Source organism: Diabrotica virgifera, chromosome 4 (genome assembly GCF_917563875.1).
Source record: "Diabrotica virgifera virgifera chromosome 4, PGI_DIABVI_V3a".
Lineage (NCBI taxonomy): Eukaryota > Metazoa > Arthropoda > Insecta > Coleoptera > Chrysomelidae > Diabrotica > Diabrotica virgifera.
Window position 1 is genome coordinate 237950715 of NC_065446.1, and position 18142 is coordinate 237968856.

General features: G+C 33.4%; 1 protein-coding gene across 2 annotated transcripts in view; it reads right to left on the reverse strand.

Moving 5' to 3' along the window:
* LOC126883353 (polypeptide N-acetylgalactosaminyltransferase 1-like) overlaps positions 1-18142 on the reverse strand; it is a 58736-nt gene that overhangs the window by 10102 nt on the left and 30492 nt on the right. For both annotated transcript variants that reach the window (XM_050648811.1, XM_050648810.1), the window contains exons 3-6: positions 17520-17798; positions 15772-16019; positions 14428-14657; positions 602-824 (exon numbers count right to left, since the gene is read on the reverse strand). In XM_050648811.1, the coding sequence (XP_050504768.1) occupies positions 602-824; positions 14428-14657; positions 15772-16019; positions 17520-17798 (980 nt within the window). The remainder of the gene's footprint in view (positions 1-601; positions 825-14427; positions 14658-15771; positions 16020-17519; positions 17799-18142) is intronic.

The window sequence follows — 18142 nt, forward strand, 5'->3', positions numbered from 1 at the left end:
GGACTAACCTTTTTTTATCATTTGTGACGCACTGAAAAATGCTCATAAAAAGAACCATATCAGATAAATTGAAAGAACTGGGTTAATTTAAAAAAATGTTACGGCTGAAGCATATGTTGCAGGTGCCAAAAAAGGTTTTAAGAATATCACAAGCGGGAAAAATGGGGAATAAAATATTTTTTATTACCTCTGCGCAGACGTTTTCTTTCCTCAATTCACCCTTGCTACTCATAGAGAAGAACTGGGACAAGGCCATGAAGGAATGACACTGGTACAGCCCTAAAGGCCCAACTTTATAAATGCAATAAACAAAATCGATTTGTTTTTATACCAAATTGCAAATAAAATGTGACAACTGTCAGAGTTAACTAAAATGTCATGTTAGAATAAATGTCATAAATGTGTATTTATCACGGACTAACCTTTTTTTATCATTTGTGACGCACTGAAAAATGCTCATAAAAAGAACCATATCAGATAAATTGAAAGAACTGGGTTAATTTAAAAAAATGTTACGGCTGAAGCATATGTTGCAGGTGCCAAAAAAGGTTTTAAGAATATCACAAGCGGGAAAAATGGGGAATAAAATATTTTTTATTACCTCTGCGCAGACGTTTTCTTTCCTCAATTCACCCTTGCTACTCATAGAGAAGAACTGGGACAAGGCCATGAAGGAATGACACTGGTACAGCCCTAAAGGCCCAACTTTATCTTCAGACAATTGCAAATCGTCCAAGCACATGTCGAATTCTGTGTGAACTTGTCCATAGGCGTAGGCGTTTTCATCTGGGATGTACTTTTCTGGATAAACATTATCCAAATACCTAAAAAAATCAAGAAATATCATTTTTTTACATCAAAAGAGAATGGTAAAGGAAGAAAAAGAAGCTAGCGTAAAGCTTCATACTACATATATTGTCTGTATTTTTAAAATTGAAATATTTTTGGAATTGAATAAAGTAGTTTTATTATTTATTATTTTTTTTATAGATTTTAATAGAATTGGAAAAGTTTACATGCTGTATATAGGACTTCCCTCGTCACGTAAATAGAGTCTCTCAACTCTTTACTATGACCTCGAACCACGAATCGCAAGATCACAAGAAGTGTGAGTTTCAAATGAGTGACACACAATTTGGATTTCGAAACGGATTGGAAAAACAAGAAGCTCTTTTTGCCTTAAATGTATTAACACAAAGATGTAGAGACATAGATTTAGACGTATAAGCATGTTTTATTGATTATCGAAAAGTATTTGACTCCGTTAACTATCAAAAGATGGTCTAAGTTCTGATAATATCTGGAATTGACGAACAAGACTTGCGAATTATCTCAGAACTACACTTGAGAGCAAAATAATCGACTTACTTGCTGAATTGTACACGTTAGAAGTCTCGAATTTCCTAAACCTGTTGTCCGATTTGAGTGATTTTTTTAATGTGTTATAGCCTTAATATTTAAGAAAATCGATGTACATAATATTATTGCTATACAGGTAAAGGTCATTTTATACCGGGTGTAACAATCATACTGTGTTTTTTCTTAAAGTTCGGAAGACCCTGTGAAATATTCTAGCGTATAAAAAATATTTAAATTAAAATTCAATTGTAGCCTTAGGCGTTATTAACATTTTCTTTTTTGATTCATTTGCTTATGATGGATAATAAAAAAATTAGGTACGTTAACAAATAGCGATTTTTTCAACAATAAATCCTCATTTTCTGCTTAGTTTAATAAACAAGCCTAAACTAGGCTATGAGAAATTAACAATTAATGGATATCAAATGGTTGGCAGTCAAAAAGTGTCTGGTTTTTTTGTGAACATGAGTAGATTTATTATTTAAAGTTTCAATTAAGTTCGTAGTTTTTTTTTGTTATTTGGTGGAAATGGAACGCGCTACAAGGAATTTGACCTGCGATGAGTGTGTTCAAGTAGTGATCTAACATAGCGAAGGACTTAGCTACCATGCTATCGGCTCCTTATATTGGTAACAATTTTTTGCTAATGCACGATAATGCAAGACCACGTTCACGAACTGTAACCGAATATTTACAACAGGTAAATCTACGGACTTTGCATTGGCCATCGTCTAGTCCAGATCTTAACCTGATCGAAAATTTGTGGGACATAATTGGCAGAAGACTACGACAGCGTTTGCCACCTCCTAGAACCTTACAAGAGGTAGAAACAGTAGCTCTCGAGATTTGGAATGATATTGATCAAGACCAAATAGCATACTTCATTTGTTATATAAAAGTACATATCTCTTTTATTATCGAACATAAGCGAATGAATCAAAAAACAAGATGTTAAGAAAGCCTAAGGCAACAATTGAGTTCTAATTTAAATATTTTATATATGCTAGAATAATACACAGGGTGTTCCGAACTTTAAGAAAAAAAACACCGTATGATTGTTACACCCGGTATAAAATGACCTTTACCTGTCTAGCAATAATAATATTACATCGATTTTCTTAAATAATAAGGCTGTATCTTGTGTTGTTGTATGAAAATGTCCTGATGGGTCCCTGGACGAGAAGTGTGTGTCCCAGTTAATGTTCCTTTTGACATAATTATTGATTTTTATTTCGAATATTCGCTTAGGGTAGTTAGGATTATTTAGGTTAGTTAGGGTTATAATATGTATGTTGTGACTGGCTGAATCACTAATGTGTATGCCAATAAAAAAAAAAAAAAAAAAAAAAAAGGCTGTAACATACTAAAAAAAATCACTCGAATCGGACAACAGGTTTAGGAAATTCGGGACTTCTAACATGTACAATTCAGCGAGTGAGTCGATTGTTTTGCTCTCAAGTGTATATTGACACCAAACGGTAACAATTGAAATAGAACACACAAAATCCGAAGATATAAGAAACCAATAAGGAGTGCGACGGGGTTGCCTCTTATCACCGCTATTATTTAATTTGTATTCTGTATATTCAGAGAAGCAATAGACAAGGTCCAAGCTAAAATCAAAATTTACGGAACCAGCATATTTATACATCAGGTACGCTTGATACTGTCCTAATAGCAAGCAAAGCACAAGAACTACAAAATATAATAAATTGGGTAGTTCATCATAGCGAAATATTCAGTTCAAATCTAAATGTTTCCAAAAGTAAAATTCTAATAATAAAAAAAATAAATAAAATCCTTTATAAAATGCATATTTATTAAAATTCTCTAAAAAGGGCTACATCACAAAAGCAGAACTAGTTTTCGATCTGATAACAGATCATCATCAGTGCTAACTATGTAGATGCTGACATGCTAAGCCACCAAAATTGAAAATATTTGGGTAAAAACCCTTTAAACTTAATCAGCCATGGAAACATTGACTATAATTATTAAAATTAACATGGATGTATTAGATATCACATGAATTAGGCCCCGGGTACCATCTGACCCTCAATTGAGAATTGATTGAGTTGCCAACGATCGTTCAACATGTTAGGAACGTTTTTAACTCAATTGAGGGTCAGATGGTACCCGGGGCCTAATTCATGTGATAATACATCCATGTTTATTTTAATAATTATGTTTCGATGACTGATTAAGTTTAAAGGGTTTTTACCCAAATATTTTCAATTTTGGTGGCTTAGCCTGTCAGCATCTAGTCAGCACTGATGATGATCTGTAATCAGATCGAAAACTAGTTCTGCTTTTGTAATGTAGCCCTTTTTAGGGAATTTTAATAAATATACCTTTTATAAAGGATTTCACTTATCTTTTGTAATATATGGTATACAGCCAGCTACAGGAAAACCTTTTTCCTTGTGGATTCGTAAAAGTATAATATTTTCAAACATACCCATAAACGTACGTTTGTATGTCGAGAGAGAACTAATAGAACAGTTAACTCCCATAAAATAGTTGGGAGCAAATATCAACAAAGAGTCTAAACAAAAAAAATTCTATCAAGAATCGAACAAGCAAGGAAAACACTCATGAACATGAAAACATTTTTTACAAGATTAGACCTTAGTCTTGAGCACAGAATCCGAATGATCAGGTGTTACGTTTTCTATGTCTTGCTGTATGGCTGTGAAAGTTGGACAATGAGCACTGAAACAGAAAAAAGAACATATAGTCTGGGCTGATTATCGGAGAATAGGCCATTTTTGGGAAAAGTTATTTACCAGCAATTTTATTGCTGGAATCGAATTGTAAGATCCTATATATTAATAATATAGGTATGCAAAGTCCTCAGATAGTGTGCTACTTTTTTTATAAACAAAATGGCGCACGAAAATCGTGTTTTTTTCAATTATTTCTCTATAACTCCGAAGATTTTAACTTTACAACAAAAACACCCAAATAAAAATTCACCGTGATTAAATTCTGCATAGAGACGTGTTTTTCCCGATCTGCTCCGACGAAAATTTTCTTTGGAAAATGCGGGTTTTCCCAACAAAATTTTTAATTTTCAAATAAAGTTTTAGATAAGTAATTATCTACCAATAATTAAATAATTTGGTGACTTAAAAGCCTTCTTGGTTTAGATTATAGTTCCGGAAGCTGGTGAAAATTGAACGAATATTTTAGCAACAATTCAATTGTTAATAATAATTTACGGTCGCAATAATAACCAAAATATTTATGATACACTGATCAAACTTTGAAATCTTATAAAGATGAGATGCCTATTTAACATTTTCTCGACAAAATATAAATTTTTAATTTTTTTGCATAATCTTTAAATGTTTAAAAAAAAATAGTTATATACAAATTAACGTTTCTCAGAAAGTTTTTATTATATTATAATTTTAAAAAATAGCTAAAATGCGCATTTCAAATATCTTGAAAATGAATGCTTTAAAACTTTTTTGCAACCATTTGCAAAAAAGTTATGAAACAGCAAAGTAAACATACGATTACTACGGTGTTTAAATTTTTTTTAAATTATTTCAAAGCGTAGAAGTGAGTTTAAAGTACAAGCTAATTATTTACAAAAAAATATCGATTATAAGTTTAATGGTTATATTTTAATTAAAGATTATAAATATATTTTTTTGTAATTTACACGCGCGAAAGTAGAATAATACAGTACTGTAGCTAAAATTTTCACTCGGAGCGACGACCGGCGGCCGCGCGACGTACACTTTGAATAAATAATGTATGCTGCGTGTCAGTCGCTTCGAGTGAACATTTTAGCTCCGACTCTGTATCAGGCCTACTTTTGCGCTAAAAATTACAAAAAAAGTATTTTTAATCTTCGATTAAAATATAACCATTGCACTAATTTTTGATATTCTTTGTGAGTAATTAGATTGTATCATAGACTCACTTTTAAGCTTTGAAACAATTAAAACAAATTATAAACAACGGAGCTTTCGTACATTTACTTTGCTGTTTCATAACTTTTTTGCAAATGGTTGGAAAAATTTTTTAAAGCATTCATTTTCAAGACCTATGAAATACGCATTTTAAGTATTTTTTAAAATTAGAATATAATAAACCATTTCTGAGAAATGTTAATTTGTTTATAACAATTTTTTTAAACATTTAAAGATTATGCAAAAAAATGAAAAATTTATATTTTGTCGACAAAATATTAAATAGGCATCACACCTTTATAATCTTTCTAAGTTTGATCAATGTCTCATAATTATTTTGGTTGTTATTGCGACTGTAAATTATTAATTAACAATTGAATTGTTGCTAAAAAATTCGTTTCATTTTCACCGGCTTCTGAATTTATAATCTATACCAAGAAAGCTTTTATTTCACTAAGCTATATAATTATTAATATGTAAATAATTACTGGCCCAAAAAAATTATTTGAAAATTCGAGATTTTGTTGAGAAAACCCACATTTTTCGAGGAAAATTTTCGTCGGAGCAAATCGGGAAAAACATGCCTCTATGTAGAATTAAATTGGAGTGAATTTTTATTTGAGTGTTTTTGGTGTAAAGTTAAAATCTTCGGAGTTATAGAGCAATAATTGAAAAAAATACGATTTGTCGGCGCCATTTTGTTTATAAAAAAAGTAGCACACTATCTGCGGACTTTGCATACCTATATTAATAATATATAGGATCTTATAATTCGATTCCAGCAATAAAATTGCTGGTAAATAACCTTTCTTTGTACTTTACTAATTAGACCAGCGTATTATAACTATTTTTTTTTCAAAATTTAAAGATTATGCAAAAAAAAAGAAAAAATTATATTTTGTCGATAAAATATTAAATAAGCATCTCATCTTTATAATCTTTATAAGTTTGATCAATGTATCATGATTATTTTGGTTTTTATTGCGATCATAAATTGTTAATTAACAATTGAATTGTTGCTAAAATATTCGTTTAATTTTCACCGGCTTCTGGAATTACAATCTATACCAAGAAAACTTTGATGTCACTAAGTTATTTAATTATTGATCAATAATTACTTACCTAAAACTTTATTTGAAAATTAGAGTTTTTGTTAGGAAAACCCGCATTTTCCGAGGAAAATTTTCGTCGGAGCAAATCGTGAAAAACATATCTCTATGCAGAATTTAATTGCGGTGAATTTTTATTTGGGTGTTTTTGTTGTAAAGTTAAAATCTTCGGAGTTATAGAGCAATAATTGAAAAAAATACGATTTGTCGGCGCCATTTTGTTTATAAAAAAAGTAGCACACTATCTGCGGACTTTGCATACCTATATTATTAATATGGAGGATCTTATAATTCGACTCCAGCAATAAAATTGCTGGTAAATAACTTTTCCATGAATTTTGCTAATTAGCCCAGAGTAATAGATGCGTTTGGGTTGTATGTATACAGACGGATGTTGAGAATTCCATTGATACAAAAAGTTAACAACGATGAGGTACTCCAGGGCATGAGAAAACAAAATAATTACACTTTTATAAAAACGAACTTTTTATAATAAAACGTTTTCATTATTTATAGGACCCAATATAAAATTACAAACTATTTTGTTGTTTCAATTTCTGTCATAAAAGAATTTTGTGTAATCGACTATTTTAGAGGCATAATTTCTCTAGCGGATTTAAACTCATATAAACCAAAGAAAATATTTAAAATGGTATATAAAATATGAACTTTAAGTATATTAACTTTTAATTGAAGGGCTGAGTGGATGAAGGAGGTATGTAACAAAAAGTAAGTTTTGAGATATTTGACCCCAAAGTTTTCATTGTAGAACTTTTTTGTAGTTATTGGTTTTCAAATGCTTAAATAATCATACTGTTCTCATGAGTGGTGAAATTAATATGGAAGTTGAGAAAATGTTTAAATATCTGCTGACCAGACAAAAAAAAAGATGTGTACATACCTCGTTCTTCCACAAATATTTTGTATATTTCATCTTTGTCTAAAGGATAAAACAGGTTATATGCATACAATTGAAAATACTGTTGTGTAGATATTCAAAATAATATTTATTTTTAATACGTATACATATTTTAATAACACCAAGGATATCGCAAATTGTCACCCCTTAAGTTTATTCATTATTTTCACGCAAAATAAGCTCATAGAACCACCTGTGTTGTTCTGGAACGAAGGGAAGTTGTTGTGTTAAGTTATCAATTTTCTCTTTTGATAGTGCACCGGTTTTCCTGAAAAGTCTTGGAATGTCAAAATCTTCGGAAAGTGTGGAGGGCTTTTTCAAATTTTTAAAAATATTGACTTTTTTAAAAGGAGTACCATAATCGAAACTCTCCTTGAAGAGGTAGGACCCATAGGTATCTACACGGATCCATTTAATGCCATCACGGAAATATACTTTTTCATTTAGAACATCTTTTTTTCTATTCATCAGTTGCATTTTATTTAGAAGGTTCTCGGTGTCTTTGAAATGATGTTGCATATCAATAACCATATTATTCTTTTTATTGGCAGATGCAATAATTTCACGGTATTGTTGTGGAGTACAAATAGTTTGATGTTTCCTTAATCTTTTTTCAATTCGGCCAAAATTCCGGTCTGAATCCAAGTAGGAATGACCTACTTCAGGAAACTTATGGTCGATTATTTGGAATATTCCTTTTTGTATAAGATACTCATAAACACACACAATTAGGAAATTTTTGTTCTGCCCTGCACACGAATCTGTCCAAATAATTAAATGATTTTTTTGTTTAAGTGCCAGCTCAACTTCAATGGTTCTTAAAAGACAACTAGCGATCTCACTACTACCCCTGCATGCTTGGTCTTCAGTCCATGTACAAAAAATGGTTTTATCAACTTCTTTAGTTATAATATGTATGCCTAAATTATAGAACCACATTTGGCGGAGGTAAAATGCTTTAGAAGTACTGAGTCTAGGCAACGGCATCGTTTGTTGGAGGTCGAATGTCATATATGCAACACCATCTGAATTTTTGGCTAGTTCCCTGTCGATATTCTGAGCCTCAAACGCTGCTTTATAATTTTCAATATGTTCCTCATTTGCAGCACCAGAATCGCAAGTGCTGCAAGTGTCACTTTTCGGGTGTCCAAACGATAAGTTGAATTCATTGTTAAAAATATTGCGGTACGTGCATTCTTTAACTTTAAATCGATTTTGGACTTTGTCTGCATTACATGTATCAATATAAAGTTTATGCATAATAGGAAGCGATAAAAGCGGAGACAGATATTTCTTATGGATATTGCAGTTTCTTGAATAATGAGATAATTCTGAAGGGAAACTTGAAATATGCTGGATTATATAAGCTACATCATCTTGAATTTTATTGGGTCTATTTGAGTGTTTTCCTCTTTTGTCTGGTAGAGGAGCAGCTAAACCCATCTTAATTTGCTTTTGGATTAAGTCAACCTTCTTCATGCTAATGTTGTATAACGAAACAAAAGCTCGTTTACATGTAATAGTTTGTTTTGCCCCCTATGTTACGTTATATTGGAATGAGGCGATCTTGTGTTTTAAAGCTCCAGTTCTTTGTCGGTGTGTGGGGATTATTTTGATACTATTATACAGAAAAGAGTTTTTAGCATTTATATCCAGTTTGTACCACGATGACAACATTTTTTCCCTGTCTTCAATTGTAAATACCTGGGAACACTGTCGGCGACACTTTTCGGGGCATAAATTATTACCTTTGACAATATTCTTAGCAGGTTTCAACTCACCTTTATAATTTGTGTAGGCCTCTCCTCTTTGCCTGCAGAGTGTAGCATTTCGTTTCTTCCATTCATCAACATTTCGTTGCCTTTTTCTACTTACTTTTATTTTTGGTTGGAAATGTTTCTTTTTGCGATGGACTGTAGGCAATATATGCTCTTTTTCATTTTGTCCAACAATATTTTCATTAGATTTTGCCTGACTTACTAGTATGTTATTATCCTCCATTAGTATATCATTCTCTTCTTCCATCGGTTCATTATTACTCTGTGCATCTACCATCTCATTATCAATCTCGTTGTCTGATGATGAGTTGATGTAATCTTCCGGATCTGGCACGTATTCATCACTAGAGTTGTCCCCGAATAAGTTAGTTATTGTCTTCTCCATCATCTGAAAAACAAAAGATATAGTCAATTTACTGAAGTAGTTATAAGGCCCTTAATCTACCCTTAGCACATTATAAGTCGTGTCTTGCTATGACAAATTACATAATAATCATAACAAAACAGTTGACCAAGTCATGACATAAAACTTTTGCCAAATTTGTTAATTTCCATATTCATAATAATAACAGTTGGAAATATTTTGTTAGATTTTTTAATTTTAATTAATGTCAGTTTTTACATAAGGAAAACTGTAGTATTACTTGTAATTTCGAATATCTGTTTGATTAAAAAAACAAAAGATATTAAACTATACATTTGAAGTCAGAGCAGAACTGTTTACCTCCAAGTTAACACTTGGACACATTGTGAAAGTATATGGCACTTTCCCTATAACAATAAAAAATAGGTACCATTGAATATAACAAAATATTCCTACGTGAATTTCATATTTTATAAAAAAGATACTTACATTCTTCTTGGCGAACTTCATTCTTGCCTGTAGAATAGTCACTACTTGTTGATGAAATTGGCATTTGTAGGTTAGAATTCTCATTTTTCATGGTTTGTATTATATTTTTGTCAATACTCTCGCTGGCAGTTAAAATATTATCATTTAAAGCTAACTGTAACATTATCTTTCCCCTTGAAGTCATTTCAATTATCAATGTGAGCAATATTACTTAACACAACTTAAATTCGCAAAACACGTGTTAATCACAACAATCGTTTTTGTCAAATGGTGAACAGCTCATTCACAGCTAGCTGTTACGTGCATGAAGGCGGTATGTTACAGAACTTGATCAGGACACTAGTGGAAGAAGGAGGTATGTGCTATTTATGTTTCATACCTCCTTCATCCACTACAAATATAAGTAGTTGTTGATACATACCTCCTTCTGGACATTAGTATTTCTCTTAATATGGCTCTTAGAGTGCTACTGTTAGTTCCACAAAACATATTAACACATACCTCCTTCATCTACGAGAATAACTAGATTTTTGTAAAAATGTTACATACCTCCTTCATCCACTCAGCCCTTCAATTATTTATTTAAAAAATTAAAAAAAGATACGCAACAGCCGGGTTTTGAACTCGGGACCTCTCGATCTGCAGTCTAATGCTCTACCACTGAGCCACCATCAATTTGTAATTATCGATTTGTTGACGTACTTTAAAATGGAATCTAAATGTCATTGCATTAGTCACATTTGTAAAATAGTTTGAAATTAAAAAAATCGATTTATCCATAATGAAAAACTGGAACGAACATGTAAACCGAATGGAACCAGATAGATTAGCGAACATCTGTAAAAACAACAAGCCATATAGCAGAGGACCCGTTGCGTTGGAAGGCCGCCGAAAAGGTGGAAAGACAATGTACAGTCAACAACAACTGAAACAGAATAAGAGGCAGACAAACACGAGTAATCCTAGTCGCACGAAGAAGAAGATTTATCCATATAATAGCAGTTAAATATTGCATTGTTAGTAAATTAGCAAGTTCTGAGCTATTCTGAAAATTTCAGGTGCCTAGGTAGCCTAGAATTCTGTTTAAAATGTATTAAAAAAATTTCGGAGACAGTGACAAAGACGAAGCTAAGTATATATTATAAAAACGTTTTAAAATAGTACTAAGCATAATCAAAGAGAGGAACATACAATAGTTGGATCATGTGTCGAGAGGTGAAAGATATAAATTACTCGTACTCCGGATCATATTAGAAGGTAAAGTATAGGCACAATATCAGTAGAAAGACGCCAGAACTCGTGGCTCAAAGACCTGAGGAGATGGTTTGACTGTTCATCCACAGAAATCTTTCATGCAGCAATTTCCAAATGATTCAGTGAATTTGTACTCTACGAGCCCCCTAGTGGGAAAGTTTTGGGGTAGTTCTGATTTCTTTCATTATATATGGATTTTGGGCTGCTGAATCCGAATCTGAGGTTTGCGGACAAAATTTCGTGACGGAACATTGAAAAAATCACGAAAAAAGCGAAAAATTCCTGCTTTTTCCCGCTTTTTTGCTTAAATCTCGAAAACTATTAACTTTTAGTAAATGGTGTGTTAACAAAAATTAAAGTACATAAAATTCACTACAAACATCAGTATTCACTTTCTTTTTTCAGATGAACCGTTCGGTCTAAAGTGCAAGTTGAAAATTGCTAATTTTCATCGGTCTTTGTAAAACATCGGTCTTTTACATTCCAAAACTTTATTTTTTATTAGAATGCTGTCATTTGATTCATTTCTGCTAGTTTTCTGCACAAGTAATTCAAAAGAAAAAAAAGTCGAAATTGTACAAATTGAGTATCACAACAGGCCAGACAGGGGGCCACGTTCTGCCAACAGTTGAAACTTGGATTTAGGCACATATTTTACAATATTTTTTACATCATTAGAAAGAATCACTGTTCTGTCTAAGTTGAACAAGATCTCCTCTAATTAATCCACCACTGTTGATGATAGGGCCATTGACTTAATCACTATTTTGGCCAGAGATCTGTGACCCAACATATGAGCTCGTACTGCCCTTGTGTAAGCGTGACCAGACATAATTTTTTCGGTTGATTTTGCCGCATATATGGCATTGAAAAGTTCAGCCAATCCACCACCTTGCATAATGTAACCAATTGTCCCCATGAAGGACATCAATAGTGAAATCCACCGAGACTTATAACAACATTTGACAGATCAGGATCATCGGGACGACTAGCAAGGACGTCTCTTGCCTTGAGGTAGAGGGGTTGATCAAATATCACCAGACATGTAACTTGCTTTAAAGGATTTAGTTTTCTCTACTCCGTTCAACAATTCTGTAAATATTGTATCATAATCACTTGGAGGAGGGTTGATAAATAACTGGTAAACAATAAATATTAGTTCATATGTCATGTTTCTTGTGACAGCTTCCATGAATCCATTCCATCCTAAGAGGCCGGTAATATATCTACTTTTCCCAAAGAGCCACAGAAGATTAGGCACAGATGAAGTCACAGTTTCAGTTGGTGTGAACATTCCCTTCGGATCTATTATCTTGATTTCTGATAAACCTTGAGGATTTGTCCTTTCAAAATGAATTAGTTGAACAGCTCCCTGACTTGCATAAATCTCAGGCGTGAGTTTCGTTTTTAACCGAGGAATGGATTAGTTAGGTGCTACTGCATGTTTCGGTGCAATACAAGAAATGCCACCCATGACGTGAAAAGTGTTATATCCGTCGATTCTATGTACTTTAAAATCAGTGTTATCGTACACCTGCTGTGTAAAGCACGGCTGGTCAATTTTCTGCGGATCGCCTGCGATTGCTGATTTTTTTCAGACAAATAGCTTCTTTATAGGATGAACAAAACCTTAAAGAGGAAACTACATCAACCAATTTTCTTGATCCGTACTTTTTGTAGAGCAACACGGCCAACCCTACAAGGACTGGTGAGACGAATGATCTGGGCCTTACCGCCGCTACAAGACTATGAGCAAGCGCGTTGCTTTCTTCTTCCAGTTATCATACTCCCCACGTATTTTATGAAGTACAACTTTTTCCATAAATGTACGTAGTGTTTCAGGAATTAGTTCTTCATTTCCTTCTAAAAACTTATCCGGTGGGGGGTATTCCTGTGTCTCATAAACCTGGCTCCGGACATCCTCACCAATAATGGCAGCAGCCGTCAGAACAATCCGTAGTCTTTCCTCGTTTTCATTTTTTAACGCTTGTTGGTACCAAATTCAAGATTTTGTAACCTGTGTTTTTGAAACAAACGACCGACTTCTTGTTTCGGGACATGGTAATAATTATATCGCTTCCGTATTTTTTGAGTAGATGAGCTTTGGCTGTCTTTTTGTCAGGATGATATTTACCCTTGATTTGGTCTATCAACTCATCGAGCAAAAATTGGCACTCCTCATCCCTATTCTCTAAATAATTGTAAACATCTTGCATTGCTCTTTCAACATCATCGGCAAATGGACCCGATTTTTTAATCTTTTTTTGAGTGATTGGGTACAGTTTTCTCATGCATAAACTATGATGCCGGCAATCAGAGGCTACTAAGTCTGAGACAGGCAAAAGGCGTTTGATTATGGCTTTGCCATACTGATCATCACGTTCTTTTGCTAGTTTTATAACAGCTTCTTTAAATTTTAAAACTCGAACCTTATACACCATATTGCGGTTGGTTGTCTTTTTACTTTGCTGTTCTATAAACTCAAGTGTTATGACGAGACCACACATAAAACATTGAGTTTTGAAATTAAAAGGTGGTGCAGAATGTCTTTGAACTTGCTCCCTATCCTCCTCAACTTTCTTCAAGTAAGCGTTAATCATTTTTACATCATTGTAATTTTTACGACCTCACGCTATTAACAGCTTAATTAATCTTACTCTGTCATTAAAAAAAGAAGAAATATTGGAAATAATTCTTATTTATTTATAAGTAGTAGAAATGTATTATGTATTTATAAGAATCTGGGAGAAATTTATCAAATGACAGCATTCTAATAAAAAATAAAGTGGGTTTTGCAGAGACCATTCAAAATTCGCAATTTTCAATTGGCACTTAAGACCGAACGATTCGTCTGAAAAAAAAAGTAAATAGTGATATTTGTAGAGAATTTTAAGTACTTTAATTTATGTTAACAGATCATTTACTAAAAGTTAATAGTTTTCGAGATTTAAGCAAAAAAGCGAGAAAAAGCAGAAATTTTTCGCTTTTTTCGCGATTTTTTCAATGTTCCGTCACGAAATTTTGTCCGCAAACCTCATATTCGGATTCAGCAGCCTAAAATCCATATATAATGAAAGAAATTAGAACTACCCCAAAACTTTCCTAGTCAAAACACAATTTTATTGAATCAAAAGGTATAATTCAACAATTGCCATTTGGATCGCAAACCTTCGAAAGAAGACGGCGCAATAAGAAGTCTTACATCTATATTACTTGTATAACTATTGTTTACCATTTGAAGGATTTACATCGCAACTTTTGCCTTAACTGCTTCCGGTGTGTAAGATCTCCAACGATCGGGTTGTTCTCCAATGCAGGTTGGTGCATGAAGAAAAATCTCTTGTATTCGTCCATCCAAACGTGCGCCAGTCGGGCCGTGTTAATGCCGTGCGTGTCTTTGTTGTCGGGAAACGAATAGGGGTGGAAATCGCGGAAGATATGACCTACCCTCGAGCATGGGACCTGGAAATAAAAAAACATGTATGTATCTAATTAGTATCTGCTGCAGGGTATGTAACTGGTACTTGACAAAATGTTCATAATTACTAATGTTTAAGTATCTTTTGGATTGCTGATAATTAGAGGCCGAAATATATGCAAAACGCACTTTTTGCATATCTGACATATTTTGCACAAATTTCATATTTTTCAAGGAATTTCATATATCTGCATATTTTTGTATAAAAATGTATAGCGCCAATATTTTCTGTGTGTCGACGTTGTTATAGTAATAAAACCTCTTTCTTCCAATACAATTTGGGCGTACCTGTTATTGTAATAAAAGGGTTTAGATTTAGATAAACTGGTAAACAATTCACAACCCAAATATACAAGCAAGATAAAACATACATAAACACTCTTAGTGGTCCGGGTTTTTCAGAAATCTAGGGGGCAAAACTGGATCGATTCGAATATTTTCATTTTTTTAATATATATAGTTCAAGGACGATTTAAAAGGTGAGAAAATATGATGAAATTGTAGAGATTGTCTTATTTTTCGTGTGCCCCATCCTTTAAAGATATTGGCCATCATCACTGTCCAATTTAATCTGACACAATTTGGAAAAACAAACACTTAACAGTAGAAACAAAGGCCCGAATATATGTCAGTTATTAGGCCAGTTATGACTCACACGGCCGAAACAAGACCAGACACAAGCTAAATTCAAAGACATCTGGAGACCAGCGAAAGGAAAATCTTAAGAAGGATTGCTGGAAAAGGACTACAGGACAGGGTAAGAAGTGAGGAAATCAGAAGCATATGTGGGGTAGACAATATAAATACCTGGGTAAAGAACAGAAAAGAAGAGTGGAATCGACAGATAAGCAGGATGTCTGAATTAAGGATAGTAAGACTAGCCAGGGACAAGTCACCGTTAGGCAAAAGAATTATACGACACCCAAGGAAAATATGGAACGAAAATTTAGGGGTAGAATAGGGTACTGCCTATATAAAAGAAAAATAAGAAGAAGTAATCACTTTTGTCGGCACTCTTCAAGTGCTACGCGCTGTTTTTTCTGTCGATGTTTTTCTTGAGAGTCTAATAATAATATTTTTATGTAAAGCATGACTTACCGTTTCCAATCTGCCTCCGCACTGCCAAATCCTGAACGACATCTCCAAATTTTCCCCTCCCCATCCGTCCATTTGCTCATCGTACGATCCTATGTCCCAGAAATAGTTCCTTTCGATAGCAAACAATCCTCCTGCCATGGTGGGCGACTTCACTGGTCCTAGAGTGTGTTTATCTTTTTCGTCTTGTATGTCTATCCACGTGAAATGGCCAGACCAAGAGAATCCACCCACTTGAAAGCTTGTGTCGCCTGAAAATATAAATGTTACGGTTACAAATACCTACGAAACGCATTTGTTTGGTGGAACCGCCTACTAATATTGCTATATTGTTTTAAAATATGTTTCTCTCATTTCCTAACTGTGAAAGTGCATACCGAAGTTAAATTCTTTTCAACACTATATATTAATAAGGTTCCTTAATTTTTATAAATAAAACAGAAAATATTAAGACAAGAATCAAATTACCGACCAACAGAAATCGCAACACCCTGTATATTGTACCATTAAGCATTAGATGTAGAAAGTGTTTTTCGGAATTAGTGAATCTTATTCGGTTAAAGACATTCCCAGAAAATAAGAAAACAATATATCGGTTTTTCTACCGTTTAGTTAGATAGACATTTTGTGGAACTTTCTATTGACGAAACAATGAAAAGAATTATAAAACAGAGTAGGTTTAGTGAATGGTCATCGGGATAGGTAATTATCCTTTCTTCCGTAGAAACTGAAAATGTTTATTATGTGTTTACTAAGAATCACTTACGGATTATTGGATAGTAGAAAGTTGGTTTTTTTGAGAAGACAGTAAAATTTGTTTGGATGGAGTTTTGCCAGAAGAGGAGAGGATATTGTGAATTGAATACCGAGCGAGAACACTACAGTTTCTGCTGAGACGACGTTGCAAATTAGCCAAGTTTAAAAAAGTATATGTTGTGAAAAGTTGTGTTTATGTTTGTGAAAAGAGTTCCAACTGTAGTAGAAGACAGAAGAAATAACTGACATGCTGTAAGTAATAAACATATGTGTATAGTTTTATACTGGACCAAGTCGATTAGTTCAGATATCCTTGTGTCTGGAGAGAAGGAGTTTGTTCATGTAGTTAAGATTTGGAGCAGAGGAGTTAGCAGAAGTATTTGGAGAAACTGAAAAGTACGAGCAAGGTGGACAAGGCACAATCAAAGAAGAGTGAGGTGAAGTCAACAATTTTGGAGAAAAAAGGTTAGTTTTGTCAATTTTAGTAAACAGAGACTATCAACCACGACCACCCAGTTACATTAGGGTTATTCGTTTTGTTGGTTTTTTATCAATAAATTATAACTTATCTTGAATCACTAAAAATTAAGAAATCTTTGATTTGGATATAAATTTAATTAATCTTTATTGATAATTTTGGGTGCATGATTTGATGGATGTTTGAAATTTTTATTATTCTGATAATTGTATATGGTATATTTATGTTTATTTGATCTTTTTACTTTTAATATTTGATTGATTTTAAAATATAACTTTTGCTTTGTAATTTCATGATTTTGCTGTAAATTTATTTTCCTATTGTCTATCCTTTTCCTCAAAGGCAATTAGCAAAAAATACTTTGAAGCCACGTTTTGTTTTTAATTAGTAAAAGATCCCTGAGATATATTTATTTGTCAAAAAGAAAACATAAGTTCAAGTAGAGAGAAGTTTAAAATAAATATTATAAACACACATTTTGAGCAAATCACAACAATATATTCTCATAGTAACTTACCATTTGTAGAATATGCCATGTTATTAGCCTCTATAACATCAATGATAGGAACCAAGACAGCCGTTCTGTCTTCTTCTATTCTAGAGAGCAATGGTTCCGCCCAACCTGTGGTCGCCTCGCAATGTGCATCCAGGAAGATCAAAACGTCACCCTGGGCCACTCTGGCGCCCTGAAGACGGGCGCGAATCAGTCCTAGACGGTGTTTGAGACGTACCATTTTGATCTTATAATTTGCCAGTCTTGTTTCTAGATAATAGTCGAGCAAACCCTTAAGAGACTCTAAAAAATATAATTAATTGTTTAAAGCAAATTTCTCAGAGAAGCTGTATGTACGAGGGTCGTTTTTTTTCAACCTCCGTTTGTCCATAAAAAATTCCCGTGAAGCGTTTCGCCATTGCGGTGCGCAGTGGGCGACAGCGCATCTCCCCCGCTACACTCTACATTAATCCCGACTTCCAGGCATCAGTCTGTACTGTGCTACACACGAAACAACATGGCAGCGACAATTAGTTCCCCCGCCAAGTGTGAATTACGCGCTGTCATTCGCTTTTTGCAGGCAGAAGGCAATAGTACAGCTGCAATTCATCGAAGGATGTGTCAAGTGTACGGAGAAGGGTTTATGA